This window comes from Phalacrocorax aristotelis, chromosome 1 (genome assembly GCF_949628215.1).
Source record: "Phalacrocorax aristotelis chromosome 1, bGulAri2.1, whole genome shotgun sequence".
NCBI lineage: Eukaryota > Metazoa > Chordata > Aves > Suliformes > Phalacrocoracidae > Phalacrocorax > Phalacrocorax aristotelis.
In genome coordinates this window covers 152776425-152792522 of record NC_134276.1, presented here as the reverse complement: position 1 = coordinate 152792522, position 16098 = coordinate 152776425, and the positions used below count along the sequence as shown (strand labels likewise).

Sequence of the window (16098 nt, the reverse complement as noted above, 5' to 3'; positions counted from 1 at the left end):
GTTTTGAAAGATACTGAAGTGGAATAAAATTAGTTAAGTATAAATTACCTTATTAACTTTATATTAAAATTACCTTAACTGATGTTGAAAGAAAATTCAGCTTTAGATTTCAAAACTCAGATTCTTGTCATATGTATGAGGTTAGCATAATAACATTACCCTCATTTTAACCTGTATTGTAAAACACAGGTGCGCTTTTATTTTTTTAAATTCAAAAACCTAAATTAGAATTAATAGGACAAGTCCACACCCGCCTCCTATTTAGTATCAGATAAGTGAATCAGAGGACATGCAGACATTCTCCACAATCCACTAATCAGGAAACAAACATGATGTATCTTTTCAGAAAGTTATTTTGCCAGTATATTCCTAAATGTCTCTGCTAAGTCCTAATGAGGGAACAGGATAATATTTTAAAAAATAAACAAAAACATACCAACCCACAAACCCAAAAACCCACACCTTCCGAGTTAGTAAGGAGCAAACAGTAACAGAGTTGGCTTTACTCTTCTTATGGTGTTTTTGCTAAGGAAAAGTAACCACAGGGAGTGATGAGTTAAAGGAAGAAACGAACTAGTCTAAGGTCACATCAAAAAAACCCTCTCATTGACTCAATATGCTGTGCAAAAAGGATCAACTTACTTCTTTTACATTATAATCACCGTAGGAACCACAATAGCAGAATCAAAAAAGGCAGCCTATAGTAGTTTGCTGCTAAATTAAATTCTTGGTAGTGAATTCTTTGATAATTTCTTATTGTACCCAGATAGATCTGGATCTCATGATGCTGTGTAACATATAGGCAAAATATGAGATGATCATTTCTACAGAAGAGATCCTTGTATTTTGATTATTCATTCCACTTGTTCAGGACAGAAGGAGCTTGCTTTCTTTTTACACCATGCTGAGGAGGCCAGGAAGACTGCGGGAACAGGAGGAAAACCCTGGTGGACAAGGCTCGAGTGCCGTGCAAGCTGCTGCCTCACGTGCTGGTGTCTCGAGACCCTGCGGAAGGCAGCAGCTGGGGCAGACACCATCCTTCAGATCGTCTGCAGAAAAATCAGCCAGCGAGCACGCTGCCAGCTGCACTGTCCTGATAAAAGCACAGCTGAAACGACCATTTGAAAAGGGAAAACTTCAACTTTAGACAACATTTGAGGGCCTCGCTATGTTTCTAATTCGACTGCTGTAGTAACAGACAAACACAAGTCACTGCTGAGTTATCGCAAAGATTTTTAATGAAGATTCCTGACTGCTAGAAACTTGCCTATTATCTATTAAATTATTTTACAATATCAGACATGTATTAACTATTACCTTCAACAAAGGAACTTCATTCAGTTTACATTTTCTACAAAGATTCAATATGGTATGTAAAACTATCCTTGTCATTAGTAGAAAATATTACAAAGCCAATACTAAAAAACTGGCAACTTCATTGCTTTTGGCCTCGTGCTTGCAGTGGCTACGCTGTGCTAACAGGGTAGGCAGGCAGCATTACCTAAGCACACATGAGGGCAGATAATCCTGAAGGACAACCTCAGTTTGTGTAGCCCTTTTCCCTGTTACTGTAAAGATGTATCACATACATGGTTATTTCCAATGCAAGACAAAAAAGCATTAACTGAAAGCCTCTGAATGAGCTGAAGTTAAAAAGATAAGTTAGATGCGGCTAACAGACGTTGCTCCTGGCCTTTACTTGCTAATATGAAGAACTATAAGCCAGGCTTGATGTCCTAAACATAAAAAGGAAAAAAAAAAAAATAAAAAAATCACATTATGCAGTTGAAAGTTTAATACTTGAAGGTATGAACCATATCCAAATGCTTATGTCTGAACCCTATCCATATCCAACTATATCCTAATGCTTCGGTCTGGTACAGTCTATCAAGTCACATTAGGGATTCAGTTGGCCCCCTGCTGTTTTATACACAGGGAATATTTTTAGATTACTAACAGAAGTGCCTTGGAAGAACCACCTATACTGCAACGCCTGTGACAAATCCAAGGCATTGAGCAATCAGTCCCTTCGCTACAACAATGCAGAACCGCAGCTGGCTGAAGCAGCAGCCTGTGCAGCAGAGCACTGTGAGCTGGCAGACACCTAGCATTAGATACATTCTCCTCAGAGACCTTTGTATTTTCTTAACCACAATTTTTAGTTCCTTATTTTCTACTTCAGCTTTTGAAGGCGTTCCTTATTTTCCAGGAACTTTTAAGTAATATTGTGTAGAATGCCATTATATCCCAACGGGTTAAACACTGACCCAGTGATCTTTGTAAAAATAAAAATCTTTTAAAATCCCACACCCCCCCCGCAAGTAGTTTCTGTCGGTGGCAAGCCACCTATAGCCTTTTGAATACCAACAAAAGAAAAAAACAAATGGACATCAGACCTCTTTATTTTACATACGCTTCAGACTCTCAATTGACCTGCAAGGTCGTGGTTACAGTCTCTCAAACTGACCTCCAATTTGCTAAAAGATTTTAACTCAACTTTTTTTTTTTTAAATCATGTTTTCCATAACAAGATTCAAAAACAGCCAACCAAAGAAAACTGCCACCCACCCAACCCACCATGCTACAATTACGGACCACACTCCCCAAATAATTAATTAAATCATAATTTAAATAGCAGATCCTTCAATGGTATAACATCTACATACAGGGGAAAAAAAAAAAAAGATAGGGGAAGAAGACAGTATACATACCATATAAAAACACAGATAATTTGCTTTATTTACTTGAATATATGTCCTTCAAGAGTTTATGGCAAAAAATGAAGTAGTTCATTAGCACAGGATTACCTAGTTTTATTCTATGTGGCTCATTAGCAGCTGCTGTAAAGCAGAAGTTTATATTTAAAGCTTAACATGCTTACCAGCTATCAGAATTCTCCCACCTTCTCTCAATGTAAGCCTGCACACCAAGAAAATTTAAAAAAAATAATCCTTAGGATAAAGAGTCCTTTCAGCACCATGCAGTCACCTTGCAGCTCTCTCTACTTATTTGCAGTACTAAATAGCTCCTGCTTTTCTAAGCCCTTGTGTAGCACACCTGGAAAAAAGTCCTTATCAGAAAAAGCTGATCCTGCTTCTACGCCCTGAGCCACTGTAAACATTGTATTTTGACTTCAAACAACTTGCCCTTCCACATGTACCAAAAACAAAAAACCAACCTACCTTTAGTACTTCAGATACCTCACCTCTGTATATTTCAGTTTCCAGCTCTGTTAGCCCTACCCTCGTTTAGGGTTGCCTATCATCTCACTGACTAAAATAAGCATGCAGTCCTTGTCAGGCTTAGCAAGGATTTCATATTCTCACATTTCATATTTAAAAAGCATTTTTCCTTCCTGAAACCGAAGCTAACATTTGACAACAAATAGCTACTTTGTTTCATTTCTTAAGGGGGAAACCACTTAGATAAATTCCTCTGCTTCCATCCCAAACTACAGATTCAGGGTGGTACATGGGCGAAAAGGCAGCCCAACAGTGACAGGAAAGACTACCTCAGAATTAACATATTAATTAACATATGGGAAGCAGAGAGGGGCAAGAGTGGGTTTTTTTCTTCTGATGTGTATGTTTGAACTAGCAAACAGAGCTGAGCAAAGCAAAGGACTGTGGAAAACAGAAGACTACTAAATACCTGCACTCCATAGTCTTCACAGAGCACAAGCCATTTACTTCTGCTCAGGTCTCTAATGGCCTTCCCTGGGACCAAAGGAAGGAAATAGTGAGAGATTTACTTTTTTTTTTTTTAAAGCCAGCATTGGTGTGACCAATAGGACTTTACACCACAGGGCAGCAGAGGGAATCTGATTCTTTTTTTCTCCCCTGCACTCTTTCCAAAATGTCACTCTAATAGAGAATTTCTGTAATTTTTCCCTGCTCTGTGGAATATCTCCCAAGCACCTCCAGTCAAAAGGAAAGAATCGTAAAGCCTGTTGCAGCAAAGGGGCATTTGTGGCGCTTATTGGGCCAGAACGACATAACTTGAGTTTTCTTTTGCAATGCAGTATATAGTGACTTCTCTACAAGCAAGGGTTTGGATTCTGTAACTTCACCAAATTTGAGTATTCATTACACCATGCCTAGACATGTTAACTTGAAAAGGGTTACGTTAAACTGCTGTGCCCCAGAGCCATTCCCCATGCAGGTATTTCGGCAGCGCTACCAACCCAGTCTTCCTGACACAGGCCATTTTTCTCTGTGTCAGCTTTAAAAACACTTTCCTTTTTGAAAGGACTATGTTAATATTCTCTCAGAAAATGATAGTGGAAGTCATGAATTTTAGAGTATGAGAGTCTGAATTATTTGTATTAGAGAAATTTTAGAAGACTCTGGAAGGCTTTCTGATGTCTCATAAGAGGATTGCGGTCCTGCTCACAGCTGTCAAACACCACATGCTATTTCAGATGAAAGCTGAACCTGTATGCCTTGACCCCAGCAGAACAGAAGGAATCAATAAGGACTCAGAAAATGCCTTTAAACATCACTGTTTAACCCTGTGGGGAAAAAAGTAATCTGACAATTTGAGATGCATGAGACAACCCTAGAAATACTCTTCAGTTTTCTAAATGATGTAAATATTTAAATCAGCAAATCATAAAAGACGTGTACAATGAAACTACTTAATCTGTTTTTTCTGTTTTTCATTTAGAGCCTATCGCCTTCCTATCTCAACATTTCCTGTAGGTTACATAAGGCACAAAAACCAATTAAGATTAAAACTACTCAAGATCCAGTCCGACAAAACTGCTGAATGGCATTTAGGAAATAACAAAGAGGACACAAATATGCACAGTGCTAAGGTTCACATGTTATTGTAGCCCATTCCAACATCCAATATTACTCAGATTTTAAAATGGTAAGGCTACTTTTCCATTACAGCTCAACTGCATTTGCTGAAAACAACCAAAAAAACCCCACAGAAAACTAGTTAACTACACCATTGGTATCAGCCACATAAGAAAAGCAGAGATTATACTGTTGAATTTAACAGTTGTTAAAACCAGGAAGTAATAATTCTCCACAGTCAGGATGAACAGACACTTGTTTGTTTAAGCTCTATCCAAATCCTTGGAAGAGGTAAATCATTTGGGTTTTGAAGTTCCTTTAAATTCCGTATTAATGCATGCAATGTTAATATTACTCTCATGTCTATAAACAAAAGGCTTTTAATATATCCTGTGCACAAGCAGTAAAGCCCTTATACAGAAAATAAAAAAGATAAACACTTAAAGGGGCAATTTTCCAGACTGAAGTTAAACACCAAAAGGGCAGCCCACGCCAATACTAGCCAGGTCTCTTGCTGCCTATATACAGTAGTTGGGGTGGACTTTTTTCTCCTGCTTTGACTGCATGTCAGGAATGTTATTCCGCAGATATCCGCTATGCTTAATACAGGACAGGGGAAGGATACAAGGAAGTTTAGAAATAGATTACGTACACAGCCAACCCACTTGGGTGGTTGTGTTTTGACTTGCTTACACCCTTCCATTCAACCTAACTACAAAAGCCACCACAGAGCGCTACGGCAATTACCTTCTGCTACCTAACATGCTTTTAGAGACTGCCAAGCTAGGTAACAGCCAGCTCAGGTGTTAGCATGCCCTTCATTTGTAAGTCTGGTGAGCATATTTGTCCACCGGATCAGATATAGATTAATAAAGAACACTGTTTACTGCATTATGATGCATAATTCAAGAGAGTGTGAAGCTAATTACAGAGCAGCAGTTGGGTCATATTACCAGAACTTATTGAAAGTCACCTTAAACTTCTGCATTAGCAACCATTTTATTTTCTAAAATGTACAATTATTTTAGTAGTAAATAGATGCAACTTGCTTTCAAATTTAAAATTCACCTCAGTAAAATGCACATAGTTCTATATTTAGAATTAAAATAAGCCAAAACACAAATGCTGAATAATTTTATGCACTGATAGCAATTCTTATTTTAGTGGGTATACCACAAAAATCAGGTGTTTTGCAGAGTGTCCCCTAGAATCACATTTTCACTTGAGAATGCTTTTGTTTTAATGACATAAAAGTCCTCTTCTTTAAGAAATAGGAAGTTATAGGCATTCAAAAGGCAAATAAAAAGGATCCCCAAGAACTCTTGAAAACCATCCTCAGGTGTCTGTTATCCCACATAACTTTCTTGAATGCTATAGTACTGCTAGCCCATAGGAGAACAGCTGAAGTACAAAAGGATCCTACCTTCACAGATGAAATGTAATTTCTTAATGATGAAAGTTAGCGTCAGACTGAATGAAAAGGAATGTACAGTATGCTTGTATTAAGATAGGGACATTTGGCGATATAATTGAATAAAACTGAAAAAGTTTCATTTCTATCCAAAAAATAGATTTTTTTTTTTCCTGTATCAGTGACTGTTTTGATTCTTACATCACCGGTTCTGAGGATGAATGTAATTAGCTGGTAAGTTTCAGTTCCTAACTCAATTACTGATGTAAATACAAATAATGCATATATTAATATTCACTTAAGAAACTGAAGTGTCAGACAAGATAGTGAATGGTGGCGTGTGAAAGCATAGAGGAAAACCATTCTCATAACCAACTGCAAGAAGTTGTCATCAAGCCCTTCTGATATAAGGCAAAAAAAGAAACTTGTCTTCAAATATTATTTGCTTTAAGAGTTTAAAAAAAACCCTCTAAAGTACCTAAATTTTAAGTCTGCTGTAGACCAAAACTTTGATTTTTGATTTAAAATACCTGTTTCACAGTGGAAGAGAACCTAGGAGTCTGAAACAGCTTAAGCAACTGAATGCCTCGGCCTAGGAGGAAGATAAAAGCTACCAATGTAACCCTTAAGTAAACGAATAAAAAGGTGCCCTACCCCAGCATACTAGCAGGAGCTTAAAGACTAAACGGTCTCCACAAGGAACGGAGACTGGTCAGGTCAGGATCCTCAGCCAGAACCAGGAGCAGTGGCACATCATCCCTCCCTCTTCTACCTCCAGCAGCCACCAGGTATGGGCAGGAGGATCTGCTCTCAGGTTTGCCCAGAACAAGGCCTCTCATGCTTCACAGAATTAGAAGATACATCTAAAGATGTTGTTAGTAAACTCTGTGCTGTCTTTTCCTTTGGGTGCTGCAAGGTCCCCAGAAAGATCATACAGGAGCCCTGTCAGAAATCCAGCTGGTCCAGAGAAAGCACGCGGCACTAAATCAGGGCCTAGGACAGCCGCCCGCAGAGGGGCCACCAGCAGCCCTGGTACTGCAGCACTAGGTCTCGGGGGCAGCTCAGACCCCACAGGTTTCATATATGTGGGAGACAGACAGAGTTACAACATAATTATACAGCTACAAGGTGGGTGCCATTACAGTAGCTGGAAGACCCTACCATGAGGGCTTGGTCACAACAGCAACCAACAAAACCAAAAACCTAGCATGGAAACATCACATGCTCAACCAATAAAACGCCAAATCTTTAAGAAGGCCAGAAGAAATCCAGCCACTAAATCAGTCAGAATTATTTTTAATCATTGGTCACCACCTTCTCTCCCCGATCCTCCTCTACATCTGGGCACGCTAGCGTCTATTTGGGAGGGAGGGCAAGTGCCTGCAGTTACCCACGAGGGGAAGGCTAGACCTGTACATCAGCTGCATTATCACTTCTGCTGCAAGCCAACATTTGTTCAGAAGTCAGGAATAAGTCACAGGATTTCACAGCTCACATTACAGTTCCACCACGCTTTTCCTTCTTTCCAGGCTATTTAACATATTTTACATTAACATCTGTGACACGCCTAGCATTAATACTTAGTAACTAACACTGTTTCATTGCTCTGCCCTACCTTCAACTCCATGTCTTCTGCCTCCAATTTTAATCCATTTTATGCTCCATTTTCCTGAGTTTCAGTGTATTCAGAGGTGTCAGATTGCTCTGAGGCTCATTAAAAACACATTTCTTTACATGTCTGGCAGTGCAGACTACCGTAGCAGTTTCCTCTTCTGCTTTTACTCATTTCTCCATATCTTCTGATATCACCTTACTGTTGTGTATTTGTGCACTAGGACCACATCTCTGACTTTCACTTGGTTCATCAACATTTCAACAAAGCCCCATCATCCCTTCCCTACATTCATTTCAAAAGTCATTTCTTCTGCTAAAGCCATCTCTGTTAAAATGCTGCTTCCAAGGCAGCTAGTTCAAGAATCCATTAAAGATTTCTCTTTTGATTTCCTCCTTTTACTTGCTTGGGTTAGTGACAAAATTCTCTCTCCCCTCGTCAGAAGTACAGGAGTTTGTTGATCCCGTTTGCCTGAATATATCGAGCTGTCCACAGCTATGCATTTGATTAAAATGTTTCAACCATCAAGAGCTGGAGGCAAAATTTATTAATAGATTTGACATGATGGCAGGGATCATTCTGATCACATAAGTGTAGCTATTCATTCTGGATCGCCCTATATTCTGGAGAGATACTACATACAGTTTCCCATACTGGAACAGAAAGCCATTTTCCCTCACAGAAACAGGCGTCTCAGCTACAAGATCAGCAGTCAGTAATTTGATTAAAGTATTGAATTAACAATAACATTTTGAAGAAAATCTACCCAGCAGTAACAGAACTAGAGGAAAAAGCCCACCAGTATCTTATTTTAAAATTTGCTTGCTTCGTATTTTTCCTTTTCTTCTGACAAATCCTTTGTCCTAGGAAGATAATTTTTTCTTACACAGCAAATGCGTAACACTACTTTAAGACATAACAGTGCAAAATACAGCAGTTGGAAAACTTCATCAGAGATCACACTGTACCCAAGACATACTGACATACAGCATCAAATAAAAATACTGCCCAGTAATAAATGGGATTTTGACTGAAATGCTGGGAGATGAGATAGTCCCTCACATGCCTAAAGAAGTGGGTGAAAAGTCTGACAACTGCAGTTTTAAGAAGCACAGGTATTGACAGACAAGGGTCAAAATAATAGCCAAGGGCAAACCATTACTCTTTTTTTTGTATGAACAGTCTCAATATTTGTTTTACTGATTGCCCAAAAGTAAGACATTCCTTGAGGAAGCTCTCCTTTTCCAATCAAAAAATCTCCCAATGATATTCAATCATTTATCTGCAAAAGCAACCTGCTCCTGTGATTTTGTACAAGAAACTGATCTGCATTGTGTGGGCACGCTATTACTTTCCCAATTTCCAGTATGCCTAGAAGTACTTCAGCAGTGGTATTTACCAGCACCTCCACAATTTTGCCCTCTTGCCGTGTATTCTAAAGAAGCCTTTCCAGCAAAGAGCAGACTTATGTTACTTTCAGCAAATTCATGTCACATTGTAACTCTTCGTTGAAACCTTTTGTGTATTGTCGTTAGCAAGTCAGGCAGTTGTGAATACAAATTCTAATTTATTTAAGGAAATCACCATCCTGATCACCAGGAAGTCAGTATTACAAGACCAACAATAATTATTGGGTAAAGCAGACGTTGTTTGGGAAGGGCTAAACAGCCTCACCAAGCCAACCCAAGATACACATATAAGAGCCTATCTGGATAGCCTATGAACCAAATAGTACACTTATTGGCCTTAAAGGGATTACTTTGATCCTAAATATTTGGAGGAGAAGTAGGGGAAGAAAGGAGTAAGAAAATAGTAAAATTATACTCAGGAAGCTAAGTTCCACTCCCTGGCACTTTCACACAACACATTTTCTTCAGTAGGAGGCACATGGGATTAATTTGGCCCACAGAAACAGGAAGCTCTCCAATAACAGAGAGGAAAATGTATTTTCATGCAAGTTCTGCATAAAGCAATTTTTGTATAGTTTAATTTCCCTCATTTTTTAAGGGAGAGGAATATTTAGAAGCAATTTCCTATACGCTCACCTTTCACTCTCAGTATTTTCCAGTATCAGCACTCCTTGATAAATCTCTACTTCAGAAAATTTTCAAAAACCCTGCATTCACCAGAAAAGCATGCAAGGCAACTAGTTCTCTTTTGCGGTGGTCTCTAATGCATCTACAGATTCCAATCACTGCTTAAATTAGTCCTAACGATCACATAGGTTTTCCCTGAACACACTGTACAGCAATCAGATTTTTCAATCACTGCACACCAGTCAACAGAATGCAGTGGGTAACACAAAGCCAGGAGCAAGGAGAATGATAGCCCCAAATTCCTCACTTTGTTTTCAAAAATAAAAGAAAAACAAAAACAGTTAAAAACAATCAGGCAGGGCATAGTTATTGTTCAAGCTTTTAAAGAATAAGCTCCTGAACAATAAAGACATTTTTCATAGAACAGCACGCTGTTAGAGTCTCATTTAGTTATCTCCCACCCAAAAAACTACTGAAATTTTTCTAACATAATTCCATAAAATCATATCCATTTAATAGGCAGAGATGCAACAGTAGCAGCAGAGAACTATTTTTATTTTCCTGTCAATGTTTGCAGATACCTTGCTGCAGTGAATGCTGTCCTGAATGTAAATTACCTCAGCTCCCTAAGAGGCACACTGCAATGTCTGAGACTGCAAATATATGGTATAATGCCAGCACACATATATTTAGGCAAAAGGGAACAGAAGGAAATAGTTCAGAAAGGGTGTAAATTTGCACTTTAGCAAACAAAGCCAAGGAATCAGTGCAAGATTTGAATTGCACAAAAAGTTACCCCAGTCTATGCGCAGCAAGGACAGAGGTGACTGTACTGATAACTGCAAGAAGCTCTTTCTTGCTATGAAAGCAAGTTACTGTGTCCTTGTGTTCTGAGCTATGTCTTCACTAGGCAGCTAAATCAAGTCAACAAAGCAGAGATACAACTTTCTAGGACAGCTTAATCCGATGAAGAATCAAAGTACTGCCATGCTTGCACTTTACATAGCTCTCGGCTTGTGAAAAGTGCTGAACAAGCGAGCAGTAGCCTACACGGGCTTCTAGGCAGAGAGCTAATTTTGAGTTAATGTGCATACAGGCATTTGAAGTAAAGATTTGTTCAAGTTAGCGTCAACTCTGAATTCTAATTTAGCTGAAAAAAGACACCAAATCCACATTAGTTTTTCCTTTCAAAATGTTTATTAATCACGCTACTCCACTGAACGCTCTTCTCTAAACTGTCTCCAGATATCAGCCTTGACATTTTCCAGCCATTTCAAAGTATCTCTGAAGATTCAAGTGCTCTTTAGTCCAAACTTTTAAATTAATGTCAACTTCTAATAGGAAGTAATTTTTGCTCTGTCCTGTAGGTAGATAAAACATCAAGCTTCTTCAAACTGAATCAGTAACAAAATTCAATTGCAATTTAGCATATAGCAACGAACCTGAATGACCTGGACTACAGTATGTTGAAGAGGGGAAAGATTTTTCTGTTAGAAGTCAGACATTTCGATTGCAATGCACCACGAAAGTCTGATGCTGTAACGGAAACCTTAAGTAGCTCTTTTCAGCATTAGAATTTTTTCCAAACACCACCAAGAATGGGAATACTTCCCAATCTTCTGTCTCCCAGCATAGAAAACCTATCATATTCCCTAGTTCATCAGGCTAACGTCAAAGGCTCTAAGGAAATTTTGAGTGTACGGGAGTTGTAATAGGTCATATTAAGTCTTCTTACTAATTAACATACAATTTACTAGTCTGGGAAGAGTTCTGATAAGCCTGCCATATACATAATCCAGATTTGTTTCTAGTGCATTTATAAGCAAATGTAGCTCATGTAATGCATCTAGTTTCTCCAGTTGCTTTCCAGATCTGAGACAATTGCCAGAGTCCCACCCCCAAGCAGTAACATAGGCAACTAGCATATTTCACGACACTTAGCAGAGGCAGGGATTGAAGGTGTGTGGGCTACACTAACTACTCCTTCCCCCTAAGGTTTTCAAGCAGGTCAAAGACATACTCCTGCATTAGAAAACCCCTTTAAAATCCAGTTAGCATTTCACAAGCCAGAAAAGTGTAAACACCTGATTTTTTTTTTTTTAATAGGTGAAAGAACACATCCAGCTTTATGTTGCACCTGGGGATTAAAGTTTATACTTTCAGAATCAAGGCAGTCTGATCGCCTTTTATTAGCAATGGAAGCAAGCGCAGTCACATTCTGACTACAAAGAACAGAGAGGGAGGCTATGAAGCTATCCTGGGATTATAGGGTGGAGCACGTGCCGCAGTGGCCACGGCCAACAGGAAGAACAGATAGGGAACCAAAGTCCCACTAAGAGAAAAGAAATTGTATACACAAGGCTTCACCTCATTTTCTAGGAGAAATGGATTATGAACAAAAAAAGGGAGGATTTATGTACCCACATGAGAAAAGCTAAAAATCATCACTGAGTCTCCAATTTACTTCCCATGCCTTTGGGATTCATTTCCCTATCTTAACTTTGTGAGTTTTTCATATTGCAATTATATTTAGCAATCGTAATGGAAGAAAGTTGGTTACCACAGTGCAGGGACATTTGATAAACAGTGTGTTGCTCTTCTCATGTCCCTCACAACCTTCCTGTCTGCCAAAGGCCACGAGAAGTACGCTCACACTGAAAAGCTACATATTGCAGATATGTTTAGTAAATAAATATCACCTGCTGGATTTGGTGCATACACAGACAAAAAGAGCAACAGTAAAAGATTGTAGATGAGTATGGAACTGTTACCCAAGAGCTTAAGGTAACAGCGATCAACTACAGAAGCCTACTGAAATTAAAGTAGAAACTAAGAGAAAACACAGGGTCCCTGTTGTTAGCGTACCTCTGTTAGAAGAGTTGAAATCCATTAAACCTACACACTACAAACACAACTGCCAATTTGTCTTTCCCAATGTAAACTTGTAGGTAAGCCTTGGGGGGAAAAAAAAGTCCCGCCACCAACAAAAAATCATGGATTCACACACTTAGCCAAAGTCACTACACATTAAAGCTAAAATAAAGCACACTACGAACAGCATCATCGTGGTAGTCTGTTCTTACCTGTGCATACTCATTGTTAACTTAAGCAGGCCTCTTGCCCAGGAAATTGTGAAAAGACAGTCCCCAAGCAAAACATCCCTGTCCTTACATTTGGCACGTCATTGTTCCCAACAGTGTAACAAGCGTACATCAGAGGTTTCAAGCTTTATTTCATCCACTTTAACCTTCCACATCCATAAAACCAGGCTGCTGTGACACCACAAGCACGAGCCCAGCGTCACACCTGCCGTCACATCACAGTATCACAGGGTTTAGACAGATAAATGGGTGTGGTGTTAACTTGCTCATAAGAAATAACCTTCAGAAAGTTTGGATTTTATGGCGGCTTATTTTTACAGCATGGCCAAGGTTATACAGATAACTGGTCTAAACCTACCGTCGCTTTTAATAGTACTGCATTAATGTCATAGCAGCTGCCTTCTGAAGCATAGCGTGTCAAACAAGTCTAACACACGTTTGTTGCTGAAAAGGGCAAAGAAAGAGGCATCGGGGTGGAGCAGGGCTCTGTCAGAGGAGGGAGACTGCTTTCTTGCCCGTCTAAGAGCTGTTAAAAGTGGAACTTAGGAACACTTAGTGCCGAGGGTGCGGGCTGAGCTGCGGCCGCCCTGCCAGCCCGGCCCGGCGGGCTCCCCCCTCACCCCACCTCGGCCCCTCCGAGAGGCGGCCGCCGGCGGGGGCGCCTGTGCCAGCCCTCCTCGTCACCCCACGGGCACGTACAGCAGAAGTTCACTCGGTAAGCCTCTTCCCTGGCTCCGAAGAGGAAACACAACCTTCTATTTGTACAGACCGCCCGCTGCCAGCCGAAAGCTCCGCCAGGCAAGGAAAGCCCACGGCAGCTCGCCGCAGGAGTCAGCCCAAACCGAACCGGCACGGCAGAGCGACCCGGGGAGCTCCCCGCTTCCCCCGGGGCGAGCCGGCCGCGGGCCCGCCCGCCAGCCAGCCCCCCCCCCCCCACGCCGGCGGCGCTCTCCCGCACGCCCCCGCAGCTGCCGACGGCTGCCCGACGGCGGGGCCGGGGGAGCGGCCAGGGCCGAAGGAACCGGTAGCGCCGTTACCTGCGGGCGTCCTGCGGGCAGCCGCCCCCAGCGGGGGCCTTGCGGGGCGGGTGGGCGCTGCTCCATCGACGGCGGGGTTGGATTTCCTGCGGATGGCGGCCCGCCTGAAGTGCCCGCTCGGGACCTCGCTCATCCTCGGGGCGGGGGAGACGCGCAGAGAGGCAGAGTGAGGGAGAAGCGGTGGGGCCGACATAGCCCCGACGGCAGCGCCGCCTCCTCCCCGTCCCAGCCCGCCCGCCCTGCGCCGGCCCCTCACCTGCCCGCCGCTCCCCGCCCCTTCCCTCCCCCGCCGGTACCTGACCGGGCGCCTCCTCCACCCGGCCCCGCGTTACCTGCGACCTACCCGGGGCGCGGCCCCCACGCCCCGCACGGCGAGCCCCAGCCCTCCACCTGACCGGCACTGGCCAGGGCCGCGCCGCTGCTTCCCCGCCCGGCCGCCCCCGGGCCGGAGGCGCAAGTTCCCCCCGCGGCCGGCGCCGCACCTGCTCCGCTTCCCCCGGGCGGCTCCGGGCCCGGCCGCCCGCGCCCTGGCCCTGCCGCCGCCTGGACCGTGGCTGAGCCCGCTGCGCCCCCGTCGCACGCAGCCCCTCCGTGGTCGAACGCTGCCTCCTCTCGCCGTCCCCCTCTGAGATGCCTTCCCTGGAAGGAGGCCCGATTCCCGTAAGTTTTATCGGTGCACGTAAAAGAAGTTGGCCCTGATGCAGTCCTCCTCTTCCAACGAGAAAATTCTCAAAGGCGCCTGAGTCCTAGCACATAAAAGTGAGTTTTGATGCCAGGAATGGAGCTGAAATACTTGCATCTATAATAATTCTAGCTAAAATGGTTCATTCAGGCCAAAACAGTTCCCCTCCCAGTTTTAATTAAATTAACTGAGAACGGCAGACAGAAGGCTATGCTGCTGTGACACCTGGGACCAGGTTCACTTACATAGCAACAGTGTCTGAAAGCACCTGTTTACCAGCTGAACTGGGACATGATGTTTGGAGGCAGAACATCTGTGCCCGTGCCATCACAAGAGGTAACAGCAGTCTGTGGTATGCAGGATGAGAGCTTTTGAGTCTGTCAGGGAGCTTGATGTGGTGCATTCAGAGGCAAACCAGTTGCGAAGTGGTGCTCCCGCTACACAGGGATTTCCTGGGATTTGGAAACCCCAGATTTTAGGGCTTCTTTAAAAGACGGCCACCTGTTTTGTAACATGCTGTCTCATTTGCCATCAGCCATACCTGGAGTGCTTCCTCATACAAGAGAGGGACTGTAGTCAGCTACGCTCCAGGGATCTTCTCCCTCCGGTGATGGTCTGACACAACCTTTAGCTGCCAGGAAGCCCATGGATTGCTGGGGCTTGGAATAATGTTGTGGGGAAGTACCACTCCGCACTTCCCCCGCTCTTATGTCTTTTTGGCCCTTGTCAGAGACAGGAAGTGGGCAAGAGAGACCTCTCATTTGACCCACATACCCTTACGCTCTCATATCTTCAGCAATAAGATTTTGTGGACTGCTCAGGGAAGCTGCTGAGTATGAGACTTCCTTGTCTCCCAAGGGATGAGGACGCCTTTTGCCAGCAGCCATAGAGTCATGCATGCAGCATGGCCACATCTGCATGGGGGAACCAAGTGGCAGGGCATCGCCCTCCTCCAGAGTCCTGTGCTATGGTGTGAGGCTCCTGCTGAGACTTTTCCAGCAGGCTTCTGTGACATGCAGGACCCGATGGTAAGACACTTTCTCCTGACGTCAGGGGGCCACCTGTGTGAGGCACCAGCCATGTCTGACACGTGGGAGGCAGGGCAGCAGAGAGAGGCCATGGAGGTGCTACCCATACCACACACAGAGCAGCAAAGGATCACGAGGCAGAAGTCAAACGAGTGGGTCTTCTGCTTTCAGTGTTAGAGAGCAGGACAGCAACAAGCACAGGGGGAACTGGTGTGGCTGGGACATCTACCACCACTTGCCAAAGATCTCACTCTTTTGGTCTCTGTGAAATCATTTTCTTCCGGAAGAGGGTTGATATCTTACAGCCACCCATTTCATTTTCCACAAAAAATGAGACAGTCAGATCACCTCCTGGATTTTATTTGTGTGCTTGCAATTGCAAACATTGG

The 16098-nt window shown here is 42.8% G+C and overlaps 1 protein-coding gene across 1 annotated transcript in view; it reads right to left on the bottom strand.

Annotated features, from left to right (window-relative positions):
- FGD4 (FYVE, RhoGEF and PH domain containing 4) overlaps positions 1 to 14225 on the bottom strand; it is a 111306-nt gene extending 97081 nt beyond the window's left edge. The window contains exon 1 of the mRNA XM_075116631.1: positions 14000 to 14225. Coding sequence (XP_074972732.1) covers positions 14000 to 14192 — 193 coding nt within the window. The 5' untranslated portion in view covers positions 14193 to 14225. The remainder of the gene's footprint in view (positions 1 to 13999) is intronic.
- Positions 14226 to 16098: the final 1873 nt, after the last annotated feature.